Source organism: Pelobates fuscus, chromosome 6 (assembly GCF_036172605.1).
Source record: "Pelobates fuscus isolate aPelFus1 chromosome 6, aPelFus1.pri, whole genome shotgun sequence".
Taxonomy (NCBI): domain Eukaryota; kingdom Metazoa; phylum Chordata; class Amphibia; order Anura; family Pelobatidae; genus Pelobates; species Pelobates fuscus.
The window spans coordinates 147,651,781-147,676,810 of NC_086322.1; the positions used below are offsets into that span (position 1 = coordinate 147,651,781).

At 41.6% G+C, this 25,030-nt stretch overlaps 1 protein-coding gene across 11 annotated transcripts in view; it reads left to right on the forward strand.

The window, feature by feature from the left end:
- BLTP1 (bridge-like lipid transfer protein family member 1) overlaps positions 1-25,030 on the forward strand; it is a 261,114-nt gene that overhangs the window by 168,101 nt on the left and 67,983 nt on the right. For all 11 annotated transcript variants that reach the window (XM_063458398.1, XM_063458399.1, XM_063458403.1 and 8 more), the window contains exons 34-42: positions 12,147-12,349; positions 13,972-14,169; positions 14,871-15,082; positions 17,051-17,206; positions 17,345-17,491; positions 18,526-18,678; positions 18,991-19,228; positions 23,788-23,936; positions 24,536-24,755. In XM_063458398.1, the coding sequence (XP_063314468.1) occupies positions 12,147-12,349; positions 13,972-14,169; positions 14,871-15,082; positions 17,051-17,206; positions 17,345-17,491; positions 18,526-18,678; positions 18,991-19,228; positions 23,788-23,936; positions 24,536-24,755 (1,676 nt within the window). The remainder of the gene's footprint in view (positions 1-12,146; positions 12,350-13,971; positions 14,170-14,870; positions 15,083-17,050; positions 17,207-17,344; positions 17,492-18,525; positions 18,679-18,990; positions 19,229-23,787; positions 23,937-24,535; positions 24,756-25,030) is intronic.

Genomic DNA, 25,030 nt, shown 5'->3' on the forward strand with positions numbered 1-25,030 from the left:
GCAGGCAGGGTGAGTTGATGTCTTGGAGCTCTTGGTCATCAACTTCGAGATGGGTGAAAGTGGGTGCCGCTTGGTCAACAGTCTTCAGGAGGGATTTTCTCAGACATGGGAGGATACAACAAAAGAGAAGAGCAAAGATAAAAAGAAAAATTAGTATAGCCATACCAATATGCATTAAAGCCTTTTGCCATCCTGTCATCCAACCAAACCATCTTTCCCAGGGATCTTGTATCCCAGAATTCCTTTTTAACTCTATAGACAGGTCATTTAATTTTTCTATGGCTAATGTAACTTTACCATTAGGGCCTGTGTTTTCTGGGATATAGGTACAACAGGTCAAGGTGTCAGGTAAAATTTTACAAACCCCTCCTTTTTCGGCTAAGATCATATCTAGGGCCATTCTATTCTGGAAAGCCATTTGGGATGTGGCCTGCAACTGTTCGGCCAACCCCTGGAGGGCGTCTCTGGTATAATTAACAAACCGCTGTTGATTATAATAAATGTAATTGATCCAATTTAAATTCTTGTTTGTGGTAACTATGGCAAAAAGTGATTCAAATCCTGCAGCAACTTCATCTCTTGCTTTGAATTCATTGGGCACCCCCCTAGGCACCCCAATAGCATCAATATAAACATGAGGATCAAAACTTCCTTTCACTGGGGCGTCACGCTTAACCTTAGTGTGTCTGGACTCATGGGTGACGAGGTGTGTGTCAGAGATAATATGTATAGGCATAATAGCTTTAGCCAAAGTACACTCCCCCCACCACTCCTTGTCCATTCTGGATCTCAGCTGTAAATCCCCACACAACCAGTAGATATCCCCTAATGACCTGGTGTGAAACTGCAACAAGTCCATAGAGACACTCCTGTAGGTAGCACAATATCCCTTAGAGAAGTTACCCAAGAATCTACCAATTCCATCATAATTAGCATAACAAGTGTAATTACCTTTATACACGGTAATACCGTCTGGGGGTTTGACATCCTTGGTTAGGAGAGGATACTCCTTTGTCCATGCACTACATATGGACCTGTTAAAATCATAGTGATAGGCAAAAAGGCTTAAAACACATTCCTCTATATCTACTGGCAGGATTAGAGGTACGGTACCCAGGTGAGGCCGGGCACCACCACACACATAGCATGCAGTCTTATTATGCTTATTAGCATTATATTTCATCCATTCTAACCATAAATTTACATCATTAAAACCTGTTTCAGCGGCCATGGTATCTTCAAAGGTGGGGTTAGCAATGGCCATCATGTCTTGAAAGGTCTGGATATGAGGTTTTAATGGGTTAGGGACCATATGGGTGGCCCCTTGCCACTCGGAAGAGTTGCACATATCTTTTAGGAAGAAATGCCCTAATTTGCGGTAGGAACCCTTTTTCCAATACATTCCCATCACATACTGGTCGGCATCCGTTGGGCTTGGATGCTCAATATTAAGGATTAATTTCATTGGTGTACCTCCCCCAGGCTTTCTCAAAGTCATTCTCTGGAGAAGGGATCTACCTTGTTCATCTACTTTAGATAAGGCACTTTTTGGTTTGTAACCCCAGGCCGGCCCGGCATTCCATCCCGCCGCCCCCCAATGATTACAATTGTGCCCCCATTGTTTGTCAACTACACAAACATATGGGTCTTTTGAATGAGGGATATCTCTGTAAATACTCTGGATTTGTGATGTGGGGAACGGGCATTCTACAATGTCACAATAGTCAAAGGTGTAAGTAGCCACATGGGTGCATGATGAATTGTACCAGAAGGTATACCCACTAATATCTTTGGTGATGGCTACTTGTTGGGCCTTTATAAGGCTGATTAAGGAGAAGGTGTACCAGAGGTACATGCTTGTGCGGTATCTGCTTCCTCAGGGGCTGGAGATTTCTTGCAGTGGGAAGCGTGGATCCAATTTGGCCTGCCGGCCAGTTTGACGGAGGTTGCGGTAATCAGGAGAACTTGGAATGGACCGTCAAATCTTGGTTCCAGGGTATTTTTCCGCACAAACTTCTTGACCAGAACCCAATCTCCGGGAAGCAGGTTATGGGTACCTGTATCCAAATCGGGATCTGGAATTGAAGAGAAAACTTGGGCATGTATTTTGTTCAAGGCACTTGCAAGTTCAGTTACATAATCTACTAAAACATCTGATTGGAGCTGTAACTGCTGCGGATAATAACAACCTAGTCTGGGTGCTGTCCCAAATAGAATTTCATATGGGGACAGTGAATGCTTCCCTCTAGGTGTGTGCCTAACACTAAACAAAGCTATTGACAGGCTTTCTGGCCAGGGCATCTTTGTTTCTTGTGACATTTTTAACATTCTGGCTTTTAGAGTGCCATTCATGCGCTCTACTTTACCACTACTTTGTGGGTGGTAAAGGGTGTGGAAGGCTAGGGTCACCCCTAGAGCAGTCCAAATTTCTTTGGTCACTGTTGCTGTGAAGGCTGGGCCTTGATCACTTTCAATGACTTCTGGGAGTCCAAACCTACATACTATCTCTGTAAGTAGGCGTCTTGCGGTTGTTTTTGCAGTGATATTGGCCACTGGGTAGGCCTCTGGCCATCCTGAGAACATGTCCACTATGACTAGTGCATATTCATGGGGCCCACTCTTGGGCATTTGGATGTGGTCAATTTGAATTCGCTGGAAGGGGTACATGGGCTTTGCCAGGTGTTTTGCAGGCACCTTGATTGGTCTTCCTGGATTGCATTTTGCACAAATAACACAGGCCTTACAGAAGCTGCTGATCAATGTTGTGATTCCGGGTGCTTCATAATACTTCTGTATGAGGGCGGCCATCAATTCCTTTGATAGGTGTGCAGGCCCATGTGCCCATTGGACAACTGCTGGATATAAATTTTTTGGGAGACAGAATTTGAAGTTGTTGTAATATACTCCGTCCTTTTGGACAGCTCCTTTATTTTTCCATTTTTGGGTTTCTTCAGGAGTGACTGCAGCTTGCTGTTCTCGTAAAATTCGCAAATCAGTAGGAAGAGTTTGCAGAGCAAAAATAGGGACTTCTTCTTCTTCTTCTTCTTGTCCGGACACTTCTTCATCCACTTCCTGCAGATCCCTGGCTGCTAGCTTAGCAGCCTGATCAGCCAAATGGTTGCCCTTTGCTTCATCTGTATCCAGTTTCCCATGGGCCTTTACCTTCAAAACGGCCACTTCTTCAGGGAGTAGGAGGGCATCCATTAGCTCCTTAATTGCAGTACTATGTTTGACTGGTGTACCGGCGGTGGTAAGAAATCCTCTTGTCTTCCAAATTAGGCCGAAGTCATGTGCCACACCCAGAGCATATCTTGAATCTGTATAGATGTTGGCACGTTTTCCTTCGGAAATTTTGCATGCTGAAGTCAGAGCCTGTAATTCAGCTTCTTGCGCAGACATTGCTGGCGGTAAGGATGATGATTTGATAACTTCGTCTGTTGTGGTTACGGCATATCCTGTATGATATCTTCCTTCTTCATCAGCATATCTTGAGCCGTCCACAAACAGGGTAAAATCTGGATCTTGTAATGGATTCTCATGCACAGTTGGTAGGTGTACTGTCTCCATTTTCATCTGTTCAAAACAGTCATGAGGTGTTTCGGGGTCATAATCATTCACTATGACCAGATCTTGAAATTCCTTTTCTAGGAAGTGGCGTGGCCATGCTTCCAGAAGGTCAGTTGTTGGGTATTTGACAATACCATTTTCCTGTAGCTGTTCTTCATCCATGGTGGCCCATAGCTTTGCCATGGGCCCAAGGTCATTCCATGACCTTGTCTTCAATTTGGTAACAGGAATATGTGGGATAGCAGTATCCCAATGGCGGTAGAGGTAGTTAAGTTGTTGAGGTAGTTGGATTAAGACCATGCTATTGCCTTCAGAGTCACAATAGAAATCTTGAGCAGTGAGCTTCACATCAGTCCAGTGGTAAAGCTCATCTTCATAGCAAGGTTCGGGAGTAATGTCTGGTTTGTACCACATGGTACAGAAGGCGTAATCTGGGCCTTCACAGAGAGGCTTCTCATCTTCATAAAATGTCAAATGTGGATGCATGACTTTCTTGATACATCCACAAAGCAGGTAAATGTAGGTTTCATCTGTGATAAATCCATAATAGATACCCCCCTCAGGGAGTGGAAGAAGAGTGGATGGATTAAGAACTTGACATCTTTGGATGGAAATATTGTCAGGTAGAAGAAGATGGCACTGGAGGCGTAGGTGTCTGGCTGGAGACACGTGCTTAAGCTGGACTTGGTTGATGATGGCAGAGATGTCATGAGGGGCCAAAACAACCAGAGGGTGGCCAAGGACCAGGTCTGAGGTTCTTTCTATGAGCTCTCTTGCAGCAAAGACAGCCCTGAGACAGGAAGGAGTCCCTCTGGCCACAATGTCCAGTTGACATGAGAAATATCCAATAGGCCTTTGGCGGCCTCTTAAGTCATTAGTTTGGGTGAGAACTCCTGTTGCGTGGCCTTGTCTTTCAGAGACAAATAACTTGAAAGGTTTTGAGTAGTCAGGTAGGCCCAAGGCAGGAGCAGAAGCAATGGCACGTTTGAGAGCATTGAAATTGTCCAGAGCTTCATTAGGCAAACAGAAAGGGTCAGACTTAAGTGCGTCATAGAGAGGCTGCATGAGCAGGGAGGCTTCTGGGATCCATGCTCTGCAGTAGGAAATGAGGCCTAGGAAGGCATGGAGGGATTTCGAAGTCCTTGGAGTTGGAATATCCAGTACAGCTCTCACCCGGTCCCGGGTAAGATGTCTGGCACCTTGAGATAGGCAATGTCCAAGGAAAATTACTGAAGGTTGGCAGAACTGTAGCTTGATGAGCGAAGCTTTGCATCCTTGTTCTGCCAAATAACAAAGCAGACTAATTGAGCACTTTTCAGTAGTGGGTATATCATCTCCACAGAGCAGTAAATCATCCACATACTGGAGCAGGACAACCTCTGGGTGCTCAGCTTGCCATGGGTCTAGGATGGTGGCCATGGCCTTTGCAAATTGACTTGGTGAATTTTGTGCCCCTTGGGGCATGACAGTCCAGGTATACTGTTGCATCTCATGAGTGAAAGCAAACAGGTATTGGCAGGATGGGTCCAATGGGACACTTAAGAAAGCATTTGCTAGGTCAATGACTGTGAAAAATTTTGCAGATGGTGGGACTCCAGAGAGCAGAGTATGGGGGTTTGGTACAAGAGGGGTGTCCAGGACGGTAGCTTCATTAACAGCACGGAGATCCTGAACCATCCTGTACTTCTCTGGCTCACCTTTGGGAGTTTTCTTTTTCACAGGGAATAATGGGGTGTTGCATTCAGATTTACATTTCACCAGGGCACCCTTCTCCAAGAGTGCCTTGATGTGGGTAGAAATGGCAGCGGCCTGTGCTGGTTTTAATGGATATTGTGGTTTTCTTGGTAATTTAGCTCCTGGAATGAGCTTTACCACCACAGGGGGAACATTTAGGTGACCTATGTCCTCTGGGCCTGAGGACCATAACTTGGCGGGCACCTGTATCTTTAATGCCTCTGGGAAATTGGACCTTAATTCTGCTGCTTTCTCACGGGGCTTTTCTAAATGCAGCATTAGAGGCAAGGAGCACAAGGCTGAGGTGTCTGATTCAGATAGAGGTGTGGACATTTCTACCTGCCCATCCGGGGTAAAGGTGATGGATGCTTGCAGGCGTGAGAGAACATCAGCACCTAATAGGTTAATTGGGCATGTGGAGGATACCACAAAGCGAGCAAGCAGGCTAGAGCCAACTCGTAATGGAGTTGTTAAAGGGCTATGTCTTGGCTGGCCATCCACTCCAACACAAGAAACGTCAATATTTGACAGAAAGGATGGGTCTGGCAGGTCTTGTTCTCGCAGAACACTACGGGCTGCACCTGTGTCAACTAGAAATGTGGTAGGGTGGCCTTCAATGGGTAAAGTTACCGTGGCAAGTGGCCCCCCCTTATCCCCTGTAGACACTGCCATGACAGGGGTTGCAGACACAGGCTTGCCAATTTCCTAATCATCTGGTTCCTCAATTATCGGAACCTGTTTGGTGGCTTTGGGAGCTGGGGCAGGTTTAGAGGGCTTTCTGGGCTCCCTTGGCTCCTTTTTAGGTTCTGGGCAGTCACTTCTAAAGTGCCCCTTGGCTCCACAATTAAAACAATGTCCCCCCTCCTCCGGTCTAGTACCTTTTGGGACTGGGGTGGAGCGGGATACCATGAGAGGCGCTGAAGTGGATCTTCTTGGGGTCTGAGCGGATTCCAAACCTCTAGCAACTAAAAGTAGGGTGTCCAGGGGAACAACCTTATATTCAGGGCGTGCAGCAATGATTCCCTTGCGTATAGAGTCCTTAACACCTTGGACAAACGCACCTGACAGCATTTGTGAATGAATTTTGTCAGTAAGATCAAACCCCAAATCTGTAAACATTTCATACAGTCTTGCATGAAACCTTTCCACTGATTCTCCTTTATCTTGAATAACATCAGTAAGGCCAGCAGCCTGATCTGCAAGTTTGTCCTTAGCCCATTCTTTCAATTGGGTGCAAAAAGTTACTCCAGAGGGGTAATCAACATCACTGTTGAGCTGATCTGTACTGAGGTGTCGGGCCATACTTGGCCAATATGCATCCCCTGCTTTAATAGCACAAATGCTCAATAAATCACGCCATGCGGCTGAATAAGTCTTTTGAATTTGAACTATCCCTCGGTAGAAGGGCATAGGCTGCTTTTCTGGGTCCGGGAGTGATTTCATCAGAGCACTAGCTTGAGTGGGGTTAAAAGCTACATATTTAGGAGGGGCCTGTTCTCCCCGACCCTTGTGGCCGAAGGGATCATCGATAGAACGATGAGTTGGGGCTCCCGCAGCAAGTTCCGATGAGACATGGGACACCCTGTCCATCTCGTCATCATCGAATTCTATGATATTGACTCTTCTACGCGGTGCAGGTCCCGCGTGAGGTGAAAGGATTGGTGGTTGGGAATGAGCCCCAGATGCGGGGGTGGCTAGCGAGTCGTAACCTGGGGACAGGTAGTCGCCGGGAATTACTGGCATCAGGGCTGAACTGGGGGCCGCCATATTGGAGGCGGGGAAAGGAGTTGCTTCAGGATTGAGGGAAGAAGCGGCGGCCATATTTGATATGGGCACTTCCGGGGCAGATTGGGCCGGACTGGGCATGACCGGAACCTGGGGAGTGGCTTGGGGAAAGGGAGGGTAACCGGGATAGGGCAGGGCCATGGGATATGGGAAGGGGTAGGGCCAGGCAGGGGAGGGCAAAAGAGTAGGGTGGGCAGGTACGGTTAAGGAGGTAGGATATTGGACTGGGGCGGAGCTGGTTATCGGAGGAGACAGGACAGGATTAGTAGGGATGGATGCAGAAAGAGGAGTCGTAGCATGGGAGGGAGGGGTAGTTAGCTGGACGGGTGCTGATGGAAGGGGATTAACCATAGAGAGGGATTGCAGGGAGGAGGCGGCAGATGAGATGTTAGGATTAGGCATGGAAGGGAGCGTGGGGATGGCTGAGGATGATGGGACCGTTAGGGAAAGGGAAGGGGTAAAGAAAGATCCATCAGAATTCAGGACCGGGCAGACAGGGGAGGTGATGGGATGGGATTCGGGAGGATCGGGAGTGGGGAACATAGTCAGCTGGCTATCACCTATGGCTGACTGAACCTTGGGGCTTGGGAAAACCCCAGCAACACAATTTTTATGATACACAAACAATTTCACACCTTTGTGATTTACTTCTTCCTCAACCCAACCTTCTAACTGAATAGCCTTCGCTACTCTGTACCATGCTTCAGCAGTCTTTAATAAACCATTATCTGTAAGCTTGCCTTTCATTTCTGCTAGTAACTTGCGCCAACTTTCTGGTAGCAATCTCCCACATGTCGGTACAGCAATTTTACATACTTTTGCAATCTTTTCAACACCTTTAACCATCTCTTCACCCTCTCTGTTCTCTACCAAATCACATGCTAACCAGCCCTTGCTGGGCTTATCTAAATCCTGTCCCATAGTCCCTTTACCCCTATACCAGCGTCCTAGATATAGAGAGAGAGAAGGAAAATTGAACAGGAACGTCTACAATGCTCGACTGCCACCCGGGAATCGTGGAACTTTCTCAGGTGCGTCTTCCCAAAACGTAGACTAGTCACTGAATCCGCCTACCCGGGGTGGTAGACACGGATTGGAGCGAGGTGAGAAGTGTGTGACCAATCACTTCTCTTTTAAGAGGAATGGGAGTGGATAGTATAATAATATAGAGAGTGTAGAAAAGATGAAAGGCAAGGAAAAATCCTTAGAGACAGACACAGGAGTACATGAGACTCCTCATTAAACAAACAAGACAACAATACAGTTGAAATACAGTGTATGCATCACAGTTCAAATGAAATCAACAGTAATTCCTTTCCTTTACTCATGTGCTTACTCCAAAGTCACCTCCCTCAACCCCGTAGTGCCCCTATAAAACCCACTTATAAGTCTCACTACCACAAATAAACAGAAGAACTGGAATTCCACCAGCCCCAGCGCTCAGGGCGGTGGTTACCAAAAGAAAACTGGAATCCCCCCAGCCGAAGCTGAGGTTTACCAAAACTGGAATCCCCCCAGCCTCGGTACTCGGGACAGTGGTTACCAAACTTGGAATTCCACTAGCCCCAGTACTCGAAACTGTGGGTTACCACGTGCACACTGAGGCTAGCTAAGCTCTCAGAGTGTCACCAGAAGGATCACAGGAAATTATGAGTCTACACAAAATCCACAGTTCCAACAATCCCCTTTTTCCCTACAGCCACAGCCACGAGGCTCCTAAAAGAGGTAAACAGGCAAAGAAGACCCCCAGGAACGCATCCACAGGTCAACCCCCCTTTTTCCCTACAACCACAGCACCGTGGTTCCTAAAAGGAGTAAAACAGGCAACAGAAGACCCAGGCAAATCCCCTCAGGTCCACCCCCCTTTATCCCAAAAGGGGCAAAATACAAACAGATAGACAGATATACTGAAGACCCAGGCAAATCCCCTTAGGTCCACCCCCCCTTTATCCCAAAAAGGGGAAAACAAGCAAGACAGAACCCCAGGCAAATCCCCTGCAGGTTCACCCCCCCTTTATCTCAAAATGGGGAAACAGGCAAACAATTCAAACACAATTCAAACACACCCAGGCAACAGATAGACTAAAATGCAGGTAAACAAATGAGTAACGAGACACCGGGCAAGATATTACCTGTCTTTGATGTCCTCCCGGGAAGCAGTCACAGACACGTGGACGGGTCAATCAAAGGGGCCGGAACATACCGGTGGCTCTGCAGAAGTCTCTACCGTGTACCTGGAGGTGATCAATCTCCTTTCCTTCCCCCTGGATTCCTCCGTCCAACAGCGTCTTCCTTAGGACGGCTCACCGGCCAGACATAGCCCGGTGCCCCACGTTGGGCGCCAAGTTGTTATGGTACTTTTTAGCAGTAAACCAAAATGTTTAAATGTCTATCTGTTCCTGTCCGAATTAATAAAATAAATTGCGTATATACGCTGAAGTAATTAAGTCTGACACACAAGGTTCAGGTTAAAACAACTTCGAGAAAATTTATTGGCAAGTGATTAAAAAGCGGACGCGCAGGTCCTTTTAAGAGACATTTTACGTCATCATTGATTATTAGAATATCAGCAAATAAACATCATTAATTGGATTAATTGTTAAGTGTCGTGATTAGTGTCCTCCTATCAATATTATTAATTGGTTCAAACAACTAAGTGGTTAGTCCCGTGCCCACCCACCAAGAGGTGGGATTGTTCTGGACACGGGTGGGGGACAAGGGGTCTTGAGCGTCATTTTACACGGTCGGTGATCTCAGGCCTCGTGGCCAGGTGCAAGGTCTCTTATGAATAGAACATTTCATTACTACTGTGTTCTCATGGCCTTCAAACTATACTATGTTGCAAATCTAAGGAAAAGTCAGCAATTCCTGTGTTAATCATGTCTTTATAGAAAATACAGTCTTTGTTCTATTGTATTAGATGTGCTGGGAAATTCTGTCATGTAAGGTAGTTTTAAAATGAACAAGTTAGGTTATGAGGACAAAATGGAGGATTGAAGAAGTCAGGTTAGGAGGACAAAATGGAGGATTGTCACAGTATAAAGTTAAAATGGAGTTAGTGCAATAATTGAATACAAGTGCAATAAGGTTTTTTAAATAATCCCACATCAGTACTGTACACAGTACTGGAGACCATATCTTCAGAAGGATATTGATACCTTAGAGAGAGTTCAAAGAAGGGCTACTAAACTGGTTCATGGATTGCAGGATAAAACTTACCAGGAAAGGTTAAAGGATCTTAACATGTATAGCTTGGTGGAAAGACGATACAGGGGGGATGTGATAGAAACATTTAAATACATAAAGGGAATCAACACAGTAAAGGAGGAGACTATATTTAAAAGAAGAAAAACTATCACAACCAGAGGACATAGTCTAAAATTAGAAGGACAAAGGTTTAAACATAATATCAGGAAGTATTACTTTACTGAGAGGGTAGTGGATGCATGGAATAGCCTTCCAGCTGAAGTGGTAGAGGTTAACACAGTAAAGGAGTTTAAGCATGCGTGGGATAGGCATAAGGCTATCCTAACTATAAGATAATGCCAGGGACTAATGAAAGTATTTAGAAAACTGGGCAGACTAGATGGGCCGAATGGTTCTTATCTGCCGAATGGTTCTTATCTGCCGTCACATTCTATGTTTCTATGTTTCTAGGTCTAGATCCAGCAATAATTAGTATTATTATTTAAAATAAAAAATTTAGACTGTGTATGTATACATTTGTAATGCACACATATAAGTAGGTATCTCTTTCATTGCATATCCTTGCTACTGTTCTCCATAGGGGCAGCCATCTTGATGTCCTTTTTGGTCAAAAGCATTACATTTTTGGCCCAAGACTATACAGATGATCGAGCGTTAGTGTGCATTCATTAATCCTGACATCATGCAGATCTCAAAAATGTGCTCTGCTTCAGACGTTCAAATTGTACTTTATCCTGGAGTATAAATGATGCTTCTAACAAGAGGACGTAAAGCAGCACTGAATCAGGTGTTGTAACAACTTTATCTCATTGAAGTGGTTATAATATCTGGTGTCACCTGACTTTTCATTCAGCGATTAACCACTTTGAGCCTGCCTCAGTGCCCATTGCTGGTATGATTTGATATGGCTAGAAAGATGTGAGTAATCTTTTCTTTAGCTACCTTTTGTAGTGACCAGGAACCCTTATTTAGATTTATACTGCTCAAAAATAGTTTAAAAACTTAATAGAGGGATATAGCCAGTGAGAGGAAATGGTTTTGTTCCTACAGTGTCCCCTTAAAGATGGCTGCCACAATGGAACAAGAGTCAAAAGTCAGATGGCGCACTGAAAAGGATTTTAAATTTATATGTATGCATTAAAAATAATTCTCAAATTATATTACGTGCAATCTTTTGATTTCAACTATAAGAGGCCAGATTGTGATGATGGCATTAAGTATTGTTGGTCCTAAAGAAGGTTATTTGGAAACTTTATGCTGGGAAAATAAAATTAAACAATTACATGGGCAGACATGGAATACAGCATTCAATAGTGTTGCAGTTCCAATGCGAGATGTAAAAGTTACATTCGTAATAAATTATTATTTTAGCAATGTATCTTATGGAGTCATAAAGCCACAGTGTGGGATATACTGTTGTCTACGTTTTATTTTATGGAAAACCACATTTTTATATTTACTTTACATATTACCGTTTATAATTGTCCCCTATTGTACTCCAGACCTTTGACACTATTAGTGGTATACAAAAAGAGATGGGTCTTGCAAATGCACCCTTTTCTGACTTGAAAATGAGACATGGCTCTTTGTTGTATCTACAGTGTGTAGTTAACTTGAAATTGAAATGACCATAAATGGACATTCTAGGGTGAATTTATTAAGGCCAAAGGTCCTTTTCTCTTGCATAATGGTTTAACTATGGAACAGTCACTATGGACACCTGCAGAATGTCTTTGAACATTTAGCACTTTTTACCCATAATAGCACTTAATTTGCCTTGATAAATCTTCCCCTTTTGTTTCAATTACTATATCTATTTTTTTATTTTTCCCCAACATTCTACTTTTTATTAGAGGAGTGGTAGAAGAAACTCCAAATAATGCCGACCCTAGCAGACCATCAGTAAACTTTGAGAAGTATGCTAATGCCAGTAAGATGCAACCACAGTCCTCTGGATCTTTGAGGTCAAATGCAGGAGCTGAGAAGGGAAAAGAGATAGCTGCCAAGTTAAACATTCATCGTGTTCATGGTCAACTCAGAGGACTTGATACATCAGGTGAGGTTTATATGTACTGTTTCTTTATGCTCAGAGCTTGCAGCTTTAACAGTGAATCCTGATTAAATATTGCATTTACCATTTAGTATCTTTGACTGTGTTTCCCCAATTGAGTAAAAATAATTTGTAAACATGCAAAATTTACTCTAGAGTGTATACATCCATGTTTTCTATGACCAACTGTCTGGCATATTTGATGCATTCCACCTGGTCAACCCTACATGAGGTTTTGGCTATGTATCATTAAAAACAATCTATAACAATCTATAACAGCTGAAATCAGATTGGCAAGGAGAGGGAAGGAGATGCAAACTGGTTAAAAATGTACAATAAACTACACTCCTATGACAAAGTGCTGAGTTAGCTTCAGTCACGATTAATGGAGAGGCAGTTTTGTTTTCTCGCTTATATCTAGAATGCTTATGTGTTACTGTTTTTCATTACCGCTTCTTTTTTTGCTTGAGTAATAGCAAATTCCTTCAATTTTTGAGTGTACTTTCTTTCTTTGTCTCTGTCTTTGTCTCTTTTAAGATTTTGCAGAAAAGGAAGTCGACAAGTAAAAGTCACAAAATAATAAGAGGATAAAATATTTCTGGGGAGGCTCAATTCACTCCTAGTCAATGGTAGTATCATGAGTATGTACATGAATCATAGCAGAAGTCACCATAAGGACCACATAGGGTATGGTAGAGTCAGCATAACCAAAAGTTTAGCTAAAATGTGGGCTAAGTCTAGGGATGCATCCAGGAGTAAAATGAAAGGGGGTTATAACTAGTGAAGGTGGGGATGGGGTAAGAAAAGGGCAGGCATGCGACACCTCGTCAGGTATGAGTTGCAGCTTTAACAGTGAATCCTGTTAAAGCTGCAATTGAGATTGCGATTCAAATTAAAAGGGATACCCTTAGTGATTCCCTTCTCCAGTGACTAATTGACAGGTTGAAAGTTTACTAAAAAATTGGAATCGATTGGAGGAAGTTAAGAAAGGTGAAAGTAGGGGGTCTAACAATTGCATATAGTCCTTGACTGGTCCTTACATTTTATACTTCGTTTGGAGGTATGTCATCTTTTGCTTGACTACACTAAGGTAAACATGGATTACTGGCAACGTATTATATCTGAATGTGTTTATACAAACATACCATTTTACAATATCATCAAGCTTATTTTAAATTAATACATATCTTATGTTGAGTCACATTAGTAGAGACAGCCTTCAAAAGTGGTATAGTAGATTTTCGTACCAGTGAAAAAAGCACGTTGCTTGAGTGCTTAATATTGCTCTTCTGACATCCAATCCTCCTTGGCTTATTAATAGTTAATGTATATAGTAAAGCCCTCTACACAGATTTATCCTTATCTAATAAAATTGGTACACACAGAATTTTCTGCCATTGTCATTAATTTTGTATTTTTGGATGCTGATGTATGTTTTATTATGTAGAATAGTTACATCTGAATTCTTAGCATAAATGCTAAAATCCTATGCAGTACATTTCAATTGTATTTTGATGTCAACCGAATTGTCTGTAGGTTTTAACATGCACAAATGTCATGTCTGCTCCTTTGCAGATAAATGTTGCATTTAGTCACCATTTTTTGATTTGCATTTTTACCATGGTCAGATATTGGGACATGTGCAATCACCACTATACCCTTCGAGAAATCAAAGGTTCTTTTCACTCTGGAGGAATTAGATGATTTCACGTTCGTAGATGAAACAGAGCAGCCACCAGCTACTGACGTCACAAAAATTGGGCCAAGCCAAGAGAAGTGGGGCTGGATAATGTTTGAATGTGGAATTGAAAATCTGACTATTAAAGGTGATACTGTTATTTATGCCTTAACAACTTGCGTTGTGTATCCACAGATATTGAAATTACTACTTAAGTGTACTACTTAAGTGTCAATTCTGTTTGATTTATTATTTAAAAATAACTTGCGTGTCACTGTAAAAACAATCTTTGACAAGTAGAATCCTAAATGTTGCCAAATCGCTGATACCACTGTTTTGGAAACAGACTGTCCCACCCTGCTCCAGCTATGGTTTCAGCAAATTGAAGTGCTCCGTTCCATGGAGGAACTTATATTTAAAAGTCAATGTCAATGTCATTCAGGACAACCCACCCCCTACCCTCCTCCCCAACAATAAGGTTTACTTCAAGAGCTATATGCACTTCAGTTTGCTAGTACACACTTACAACAAGCTGTGAGAGGTTTGCAGGTTTTCTTTCTTAGTTTGTGCTTAATCTATTATCCAAATGACTTTGAATATGGCCCTTCATGGTCTTTAAAACTGATACACACATCTGAACAGAGAGATATCTTAGGCTTCAGGAATACTCTGATACTGCTTACATAATCATGGAAATGCCAAGATCTCATTGCTGTATATGCCATGTATATTTTATGTACCTTCTATTTCTTAAAAGTAAAATTCAATAAACATTAAATCACAAAAAAAATGAAAAAAAACGAAAACATACATGTAGTTTATTGCAGATGGTTTATTTATTCCATACAGGTGGGAGGCAGTCGGGGGCCATATTATACAATTCTTTTGGCATGATGGGAAAATCTAACACCACTGAACACAGCGGACTGCTAAAATCTAATGACTCTTCAGATTCACCAACTGGCAGTGGCTACAGTACTGATGTGTCTGATGATAATATTCCGTGTGATGGCATGAGTCCATCATCAGACATTAATGGAAACTCTGTATCTGATGAGCAGGTAAATCTATAGTTGGTTGCTGGCTTGTTCACTAAACAAGCTAAAACAAAACACTTAAGAACATTGACAGGCAAACACACATTTAGTTTGCCTTTCAGTTAGTCCCCACTCAGGGACTTCAGATATTCATTAAACAGCAAATTGTAGTGAATTGAAAATTGATTACATTGATTGCATTTTTAGGCTAAAATAGCTAGGCTGGGAACACAGTGAATTTTGCTTAAAGTAACACTATAGGGTCAGGAACACAAACATGTATCTGACCCTATAGTGTTAAAAACACCATTTAGGTGAGTTGTCCCACTTACCAGATTATCACTTATGATTATCCTTACCAGAACAAATACATTAAACAGTAGTTGTTCTGGTTACTATAGTGTTCCTTAAAAAAAAAAAAAAAAGCCTAAATTTAGAAGTTCAAATTTCAGTTTTCTACAATTTAGTGTTTTGTGCACATAAGCCATTATTGTTTTTTATCAATGTAATTATCTTTATATTTTATTTGTAAAATAGTTTTTTTTTTTAAATCATTATTATAAAATAAATTGCCATTAAGGTTATGATGGCATCTAATTACAGAGTAAAAAAAAAAAAAATCTTGAAAAGTCTATAGTGACAGCACCTATAACTGAAATGTTGATGTAGATAGCCGTTTTGCTTTATGTTTTATACGTCTCAGTGGCAGCCTGTAATTGTCAACGAATGTGTGCAGCTACAATTATGTAGAAGAGTTGTTACTTTGTTTTCATCTTGGGCAGTGGTTCACAACCCAGTCCTCAAGTACCCCCTAACAGTCCAAGATTTAGGGATTACCCAGTTGTGTCTAAGGTGTTTTTAGAAAGAAATAAACACTTTTGACACAACAGGGTAATGCTGTTAGGTTGTACTTGAGGACTGGGTTGGGAACCCCTGCTCTAGGGCTTGTGTCTCGATATGTATAAACATTTTTGGGAATTCCGTATTGGCAAAAGGAAAAAAAATATATTTATTTTTAATTTTCCTGAAAATAACATTTAACATGCTATGCTTATCATTTTAAAATGTGTGATGTGTGTAGATTTTGTTTAGTAAAATTGTAACTTTTTGAAAAATGTTATAAATGTCATCAACGTGTGGTCTGATGTCATTAGAATTCACTAATTTGGGTGATTTATTGGAAGGCTTTCCTGTTACCTGTTAGACAGGATCATGTGAAATCTGTTGACAAGCCACAATTTCTCACTTCATTTAACATGACAAAACGTGCACAGGGTCATAGTGGTTAGCAAAGGATCACTCCGGGCACTATTACAACTTTGGAATGAAATTGTTATGCGGAGCAGACATCAAAGGCACAGGCTTGACTGAAGTGGTTAAACTGATAATGAGCGTATTACCCCAAAGTCAATCCGGCACCTGTCCACTCTAACTCTTCACTTCTGTTTTAGACCAAGGCTTTAATTGGGAAGCCTCATACTGGGTGCCACTGTTCAGCTGATAGTGTCAGCTGACACTTTCAGGCTATTAATAGTATCAATAGTTGTAAAATGGAATGAAAATGGTAAATATCTTTCTCACTCTATTTTGTGTATGGGTAGCTTTTGAGGGGCTAAGAGCAAGCTAATGCTGTCAGCTCACCAAGAGTGCCCAGTCCAAACCTTCCCAATTGAAGTCTTAGACTAAAACGGAAGCAAAAGGGCAGGGATGATTGGTTTCAAATTTAAGGGGTTACACTGTTCTTTAACTCCTTCCAGTACCTCACCCAGTATCTACTTGCACCATAACAACTTCATTCAGATGTAGTTATTATGGTGCCTGGAATGTCCCTTGAAAGTTTGGCAATTTCTAAGACTGATAATGGTTTTGTAAAAAAAAAAAAAAAAAAATAATGCTCTTGAAATGGTATGTTAGTCTGCATGACACCTTTCTAAAGTACTGCACCGCCTATGAAGTGGGAAAGGTTATTATTTTTATTAAATTTCGCCTTAGGATGAAGGTGTTGAATCTGATGACCTAAAGAAAGATCTTCCATTAATGCCACCTCCTCCAGATTCAAGTAGTATGAAGCTTACTATTAAGGAGATTTGGTTCAGTTTTGCAGCTCCCACAAATGTCCGATCTCCAGCTCTTACTTTCTCCAGGCAAGTAAACCTTTATGGTTACATAGTGTGTCTCAAATAATAACTTTCAGAGTCTTGTACAGCTTGGTACATATTTTGGTTACTTATGTGTTGTGGGTGCCTCAGAGAGCAGCTGTGATACTTTATTTCCCCACCTAGGCAGTTGAACCTCCTTAGTACCGCAACTCCAGCAGTCGGTGCGTGGCTGGTTCCTATAGACCAGCTGAAATCATCCTTAAACAAACTGGAGACTGAAGGAACTTTGAGAGTTTGTGCAGTAATGGGGTGCATTATGACTGAAGCTTTAGAGGTGAGTACATCAGTTATCCAATGGTGTGATTAGTTTGTCTTGTGCTGGTATTGTTTGCATTTCTACTGGGTTTTTTTTTCCAATCAATGTCAACTATCAGTGTTAGTTTTGGAATCCAATATCGGTATGCTTTGTTAAAAGGACACTTTAGAGTGTGTCTCCTCCTTCCTCCCCATTTTACAAAAAGTTCAGATTTCAATAGAAATTGGCACTTTCCTAAAAAAAACCTTGTTACACCCTCTGGCTGCCACTCATACTACCAGTCCTGTTACTTCCTGGTTTGTTAAACTCAAGTCTTCTCATTGTACTGCTTTGGGAAATATCTGATTGATCAGCCACAGAATGCTCTGACTGGGTTAGAAGGGAAGGGCATGAAAAGGCAGCACACAAGAGAACGGACACTTTTTTGGGGGGGGGGGGGGGCGGGCAGTGGAGTGTTCCTTTAAATTGTTAGTCATTGAATCATGACAAAAGACCAGGTCAGCAGACTTTAAAGAAACTGGCAACACAGATTTGATGATGGATCGACTGCAATTGTCTCATCTAATCAACCCATTCCATATGTAATATGACCAGCTTTAGATGTGATTTTGTTTCCTGTTCAGATCCCTTTGTATCCAGAGATTACTTAAACACATCTACTCCGTTAGTCATTACTATTTCTGATGTTCCATTATTCTCCCTAAAAGTCAATCCAACCAACTTCAAGCTTGAACCAGTACAAACATGTACAATGGCATACATTAGTTATGAGTAAGGATCTAGAAGGTTTGAGACCTTTCCTGGAGTTTTCAAACGATTCTATTGCATTTTGGTCTGATCTCTTGATAGTTTCAGTAAATTTAAATTCGGTTTACTGGCCAGAAAAGGTGAAGTTGATGTTAAACAAATGGCAACACAGTACAAGCAAGCAATTCATTAACTATTAACTATTAATATTATTATAGTCATCCCCACAAACTAAATACCATTTTGACATACAGATTGTTAATAATGGATACCTGTTCATTTTATCAAAATAATTTTATTTGCAGAATAAAAGCCTTCACTTTCCATTAAGGAGTAAATACAACAGACTCACTAAGCAAGCATGGTTTGTGCAAGAAAACCCATCCTGCCTTCTGTGTAACTTGCTCCATCACTACTTACATCAAGCAAATTACTCGGTCATTGAAGACGCTACTTTGGTGAGTGGCAGAGAACCATAAATATAAAGCTAAAGTTAAGTATACATAGAGTGTTTATATTCTACCTATGTGTGTTTAAACTACACATTAACAAATGTGTTTGTCAATTAATTTAACCACATATTCACTGTAAAATCAGTCCGGGCTAAAAAAGTCTAAAAGGACTTGTCACATTGTTAAATCTATTTAGGCCTGTTTCTCCTGCCCCTCCATTTCTCTGTTATTATGTATGTTATTAAAAGCAATTTGTTAAGCAGAAATGTAAAATACATAATTGTGTTGAATACTCTTTATTCTAATAATTGTCTTCAGAGTGATGGTCTCCCTGCACTGGTAACATTGAAAAAAGGACTTGTCGCTCTGGCAAGGCAGTGGATGAATTTTATTGTTGTTACACCAGCATTCAAAGGCGTGCGGCTGCTTAGGCCAACACAACCACTTAAGACCCAAAGCTCAATGAGGCATGATGAGGATAATTTAAACGTGGCAGAAAATGGAGGTCTACAGAGCGATACCAGTGCAGACGGCGCAGAGTTTGAATTTGATGCAGGTATATACCTCATTTGACCTCACTACATTAATACCTCTTCCCACAGGACCTCCCTTACAAGTTGTTTAGAAGCTAGCCGGCAGATCTCTCAAAACCTCCTTTCTTGGTTTGTTTCTGTCTGTTGGATTAGGTATTGGTATACCCTTTACTCAATAGGAAGCTGGAGAAATAGTAAGTGTATGATAGAATTCCATTTTAGAGTTCAGTATGTCACTACTCTAAGCTTTAGCTATGATGGCCAGTTGGTTCCTTTAAAATCCATCTTCAGTGGCACCTGTATTTTATATCCAAACTACAGCGGCACTCTTGATAATAATTAAAAAGAAACAAAATAAGTACAGCGATTGTGTGGAAAATATATATATATTTTTTTTTTTCGTCAGCCTAGAAGATCATAAGTGCAGCAGTGGCCTAGATTGTATTACAAATACATCTGAATATAACTAATGGAATTTGTTACATATAGATAATATAAAGTGTAACTCTGTGGGAAACTAATCTGTAGCTCGGTTCCGATATCTATTCCCAAGAGGTGCAGTGGAATATTATTCTACCAGATAAGTATTGTATTTAGCGGTATTGAAAAAATAAAAAATCTTCATTGGGAGTTGGACCTACATATTTGTGGGTACAAACAGCTCTCTCTCTCTCTCTCTCTCTGCTCTGTCTGTGTCTCTCTCTATCTACAGATAGCTGCACTCATAACGTTGCAGACCTCTCGTTCCAGTCATTTAGCACCAATCACTACGTCTTATATTAGACTAGGGTTACTATAGGCAATACAGTGAGGAGTCTCCTGAATAATCCAGTGCAGGCATTTGTAGATGTAATCTCCTTTAGATTAAAATTACTTTCCAGCCACCGGATATCAACTTTTGTATCATACTTTAGATAATTTAATATCCAACTCTCTAGTGGCAAGTGTAGGCATTTCTTAATATCAACTTAGAGGACCATCAAACGCCTGTACCAACACACCATAATCAGGGCCGGATTAACATAGGGGCTGATGGAGCTGCAGCTCCAGGCCCAGGCCCATGGAATAGGCCCATTGATTTAAAAAAAAAAAAAAAAACATTTTTTTTTTTTTTTTAACACACTACTCTTAGGGATTCCACCTGACTTTTATTTTATTGGCACAGCCAGTATTTGAGGCTGCCTGGCTGGTTCCAATATTACAGTGATACTGGCAATACAAATGCTGGTATTTTTCTCAGTATAAACAAGAGATTCCTATGCAATACCAGCACTGGCCAGTAGGGGTCGCTGTGTATGGAGAGAAGCAGGGATAGGAAGCTCCAGCATATCCCTCCCTGCCTATCTCTAATCACTGATCCGCAGGGGAGCAGCTACAGAGAGTCCAGACAGCAGATCCCACCCTGCCGAGACAGCCTACAGCTCAGGGAAGTAAGGGATGGGGGGAAAGGCTGCAAGGAGACATACACTGAGACACTAAGGGACATTGGGAGACATTATGACACAGAGACACATGGGGACACAGAGTCCCCATGTCTCACAGTGTCCCCATGTCTCCCAGCCAGTGTCCCTGGCATTTCAGTGACCCCTAGTCTCCCAGTGCCCCCCAGTCTGCCAGTGTCTCACTGTCCCCATGTCTCCTAGTGGCTCCATGTCTCCCAGTGCCTCAAGTGTCTCAATGTCCCCATGTCTCCAAGCTAGTGTCCCTAGTGTATGTGGCCCTGGTGTCTCAGTGTCCCCATGTCCCCCAGCCAGTGTCTCTAGTGTCTGTGTCCCCGGTGTCTGTGTCCCCATGTCTTCAAGTATCCCCTATTTTCCCAGTGTCCCCATGTGTCCCAGCCAGAGTCCCCTAGTCTCCCAGTGTCACTGGTGTCTCCGTGTCCCTAGGTACCCCCGTGTCCCCAGGTCTCCCCGTCTTCCTAGTGTCCTAGTGACATGGGGACCCTGGGAGACATGGGGCATTAAGACACTGTGATACATAGGATCACTGGGAGACCTGGGGACACGACACTAGGGACACTGGGAGACATGGGGCACTGAGACACTGATACATAGGAACACTGAGACCTGGAGTAATCGACACATGGGGGTACTGGGAGACATAGGGGCACTGGGAGGTATCCATCTATACAGCAGAATCAAACTAAGTAGTTTTTTTGGAGATTTTACAGCATTTTCTCTTATGTCACTCCTTGTGATTTACATCATGTGATGTCACCCATACATATTTAATTATGCAAATTAGCAAGGCTGGTATGTTTTTCCAAGAAAGGTGGCAACCCTAACTACTTTTCACATACTCTTACTTAAGTATGGAAACTTAAGAGGGATGCATGGGAACAAAACTTGTGTGGACTGGCTGACAATGAATATAGTTAAAGGGACATTATAGTCACCAGAACAACTGCAGCTTATTGAATTTGTTCTGGTGAGTAGAATCATTACCGTCAGGCTTTTTGCTGTAAACACTGTCCTTTCAGAGAAAATGCAGTGTTTACATTACAGCCTAGTGATAACTTCACTGGCCACTCCTTAGATGGCTGTTAGAGATCCTTCCTGGGTCATGGCTGCCTAAAATGCATCCAAACATTCAGTATCTCCTTCCTCTGCATGCAGACACTGAACTTTGTTCATAGAGATTCATTGATTCAATTAATCTCTATGAGAAGATGCTGATTGGCCAGGGCTGTGTTTGGATCATGCTGGCTCTGCCCCTGATCTGCCTCTTTGTCAGTCTCAGCCAATCCTATGGTGAAGCACTGTGATTGGATCAGGCCACCACTTCTAATGATGTCAGCAGACTGCTTGTTTTTCCGAGTCTAACAGCATGCAGAGTTACAGCTTCAGGCTTGAATACATTAAGATTTTGCTATATTTATGGAGGCATGAGGGGCTCAGGGGGGCTAGATGGTGGTGTTAACACTATAGGGTCATGAATTCATGTTTGTGTTCCTGACCCTATAAGGTAATGCAGACGTTGGTCTCTCTAACACTGTGGCATGTTCCCTTTCACTACATACAGCTTTTCTCTGTCCCAGACTATATACCAGGAGCTTCTGCCTGCTAGTAAGAAGGTAAGGAGACAAGTGGACCAGCGAGTGCTAGGGGACAGTCCCTAGAAAGCGTTGAGCGAGCGCATCATTAGATGCATTTATGCCAAGCTCGGGTGCTGTCTGCATAGTATGCCCTTAGTTGGCCAGCTGCATGATTGGCAGGCAGCCTGACATGCATTCATGCCAGGCTGGCCTAATTATTTGGGCAGACCTGTCCTCTTTTTGGGCATGTTCGCCCCTTTTGGCAGGTTACGTGATTTGTGTCAGTGGCACACCCTTTTACCGTGCCCATTGACTTCCTGCTTGACTGGACACTGCTGTTAGGGGTTATGGATTTGCTTGAAAGATGAAAACATAAGTTAGTGAGAGATTAGCCTAGGGTATGTGTTTTCTTATAGCTGCTGTTTTCTTTCTCTCCAGCACCATCTCCATCAGATACATGACGCTTGGGAGTGTTTTACTGTTTTTGGTCGATATGATCCTGTAATTAGGCCCGTCATAATTGTCAGCACCAGGCCCACTGGGCTCTTAATCTGGCCCTGACCATAATCACTTTTTGTTTGAGCACTTTTGCAATTTAGTGGATTTTCTTATATAGTACACAACGTTTTTCGTTATGTTTTCTTTTTTCTTACAAATATCCAATAAAGATTTTTTTTTTTTTTTCAATACTTATCTGATAGACTAATATTCCACTGCGCCTCATAAGAATAGAATTCGGAACTGACATACAGATTAGTTTACACACAAGGTTACACATTATGATTCTACTCTAGTTTAGTTACGTTTTATGGGTAACCTCCCTGTTCTAAATGTACCCTAGATTTTATTATTTGGCTCACATTTTCTTCCTTTGTATATAGATAATATACAATTCCATATATTATTTACATTGGATTTTGTCCTATGTGTAGTGATGTTTACATATTCAAAAGCTATAAAAATTGTGCCTAATTCAGACTGTAGTGTGTTGGAGAAAACTATGACACATAGAACATTGGACCTTGAGGATATTGCTGCTATTCACAACAAATGTAGTGAATGTATAGATATCTAGGCTATATAAAATCTATTGCATTTCACGGCTCTGGTACAATTTTTGTACTATAACCTGTTGTGATTATGCTTAGGCCTCCCCTTTAAACACAAGAACATGATATTGCCATGCAGGACCTGCAGAAAGAAAGTAGAAAAGGTTAAGTAGTCCTTACTTTAATAATTTGAAACCGGTACACATTAGAATATTAGCAAAGAATATATAACAATATAATTAAGACATTTGCTTTCTATGCAAAACTATGAGAACAATTTGCTTTAATATTTCTTTATTATTATTATTTTGGTTATTTGTATTTATGAAGCAATTTCAGTGAATAAATAAAACATTCAAGTATTTGTGACAAAACACGTTAACCATATAAGGAGCAAAAGTAAAGAAAGACTTTGCTCAAGTGATGTTACAGTCTAAAGATTTCAGATCTTTGCAAATACTTTATAGTTATGCAATAAACCCAATGTATTATATTTCAGCTACAATCAGTGAGCATACCATGCTGCTAGAGGGGTCAAATACCCGCCCTCCCCCGACTGGTGTGTCCTCTGGTCCTGTAAGTGGGGCTGAAATTATGAGGAAGTTATCAAAGTCAAACGCACACAGTGAATCTGCTCTGAAAATTAAAGTAAGTTTATATGCTCCATTTCTGTGACTGCTTTTAACATGCTTTACAAATGGAATTTCTTTACTGGGCTATTTGATTTCTACTGTCCCAAGAGGAAGTGCATTTGATAATAACTGATGATATTGAAAATCATGAATCAGTTTTCACCTTTGCATGATAATCCCATTTAAAGCAGATCCGTCATTTAGAAATAATGGAACATCCACACAATATATCAAACAGCTTTATTATAATGAAATCGTATAAAAAGGATAATTTCACATGTTTAAAAATCTGCTCCTCTGAAAATGTTAAAGCAGTGGTGAACTTTTATGACTTCAATACAGTGCCAGCATTTAAAGATATGCCTATGTAGGTATGCTATTCAAAAGATAACACATTTTGACCTGGAATTCACCTATGTTCAAAGGGAATGTAATTCTCCTTTCCTCTCTCTCCATTCTCTTCCTAAGCTTCCATAACTCGTCTCGTGTGTGTGTGTGTGTGTGTGTGTGTGTGTGTACACACCATAACGTAGCACAATGTAAACTATGTATTGCTTGTTTTAGCAGCACATTTTCAAATGTTATCTCTATATTTTTTTATTCTTGATTTTGAAGGGAGTACATCCATACCAGTCTCTGAGTTACACCAGTGGAGATACAGCAAATGATTCTCCTGCCCACGTGAGTCGCCCTGGAATGCCAGTTAAAGAAAGTCCCAGGAAAGAAAGCCTCCTGAGTTACCTGACTGGGAGCTTTCCCAGTCTACACAATCTCCTAGAAGGCACACCTCAACGGAATGCTGTTACTGCTAAAAGCAGCTCTCTCACAAGGACAGGTACATTTAGCACTGGTGAATGCCTAGCTTCAAGTTGTGCATTACATTGCCAATTAAGTATGCACACAGTCTGGCATGCATATCCTTCCTGCTTCAGAAATCTCAAATTGTTCTCTTTGTTACGGTGTCTGTTTATTGCATTCTTTGACTTGATTCGCCCTAGCCTGATCTCAACCTTTCAAAAAACTGTTAAAAAAAAAACTTTTTTTTCTTAATACTGTTTATTTCAAATGAGCAGTGTGTTCATTAAAAGGTACATCTGCATGCACTGTTGT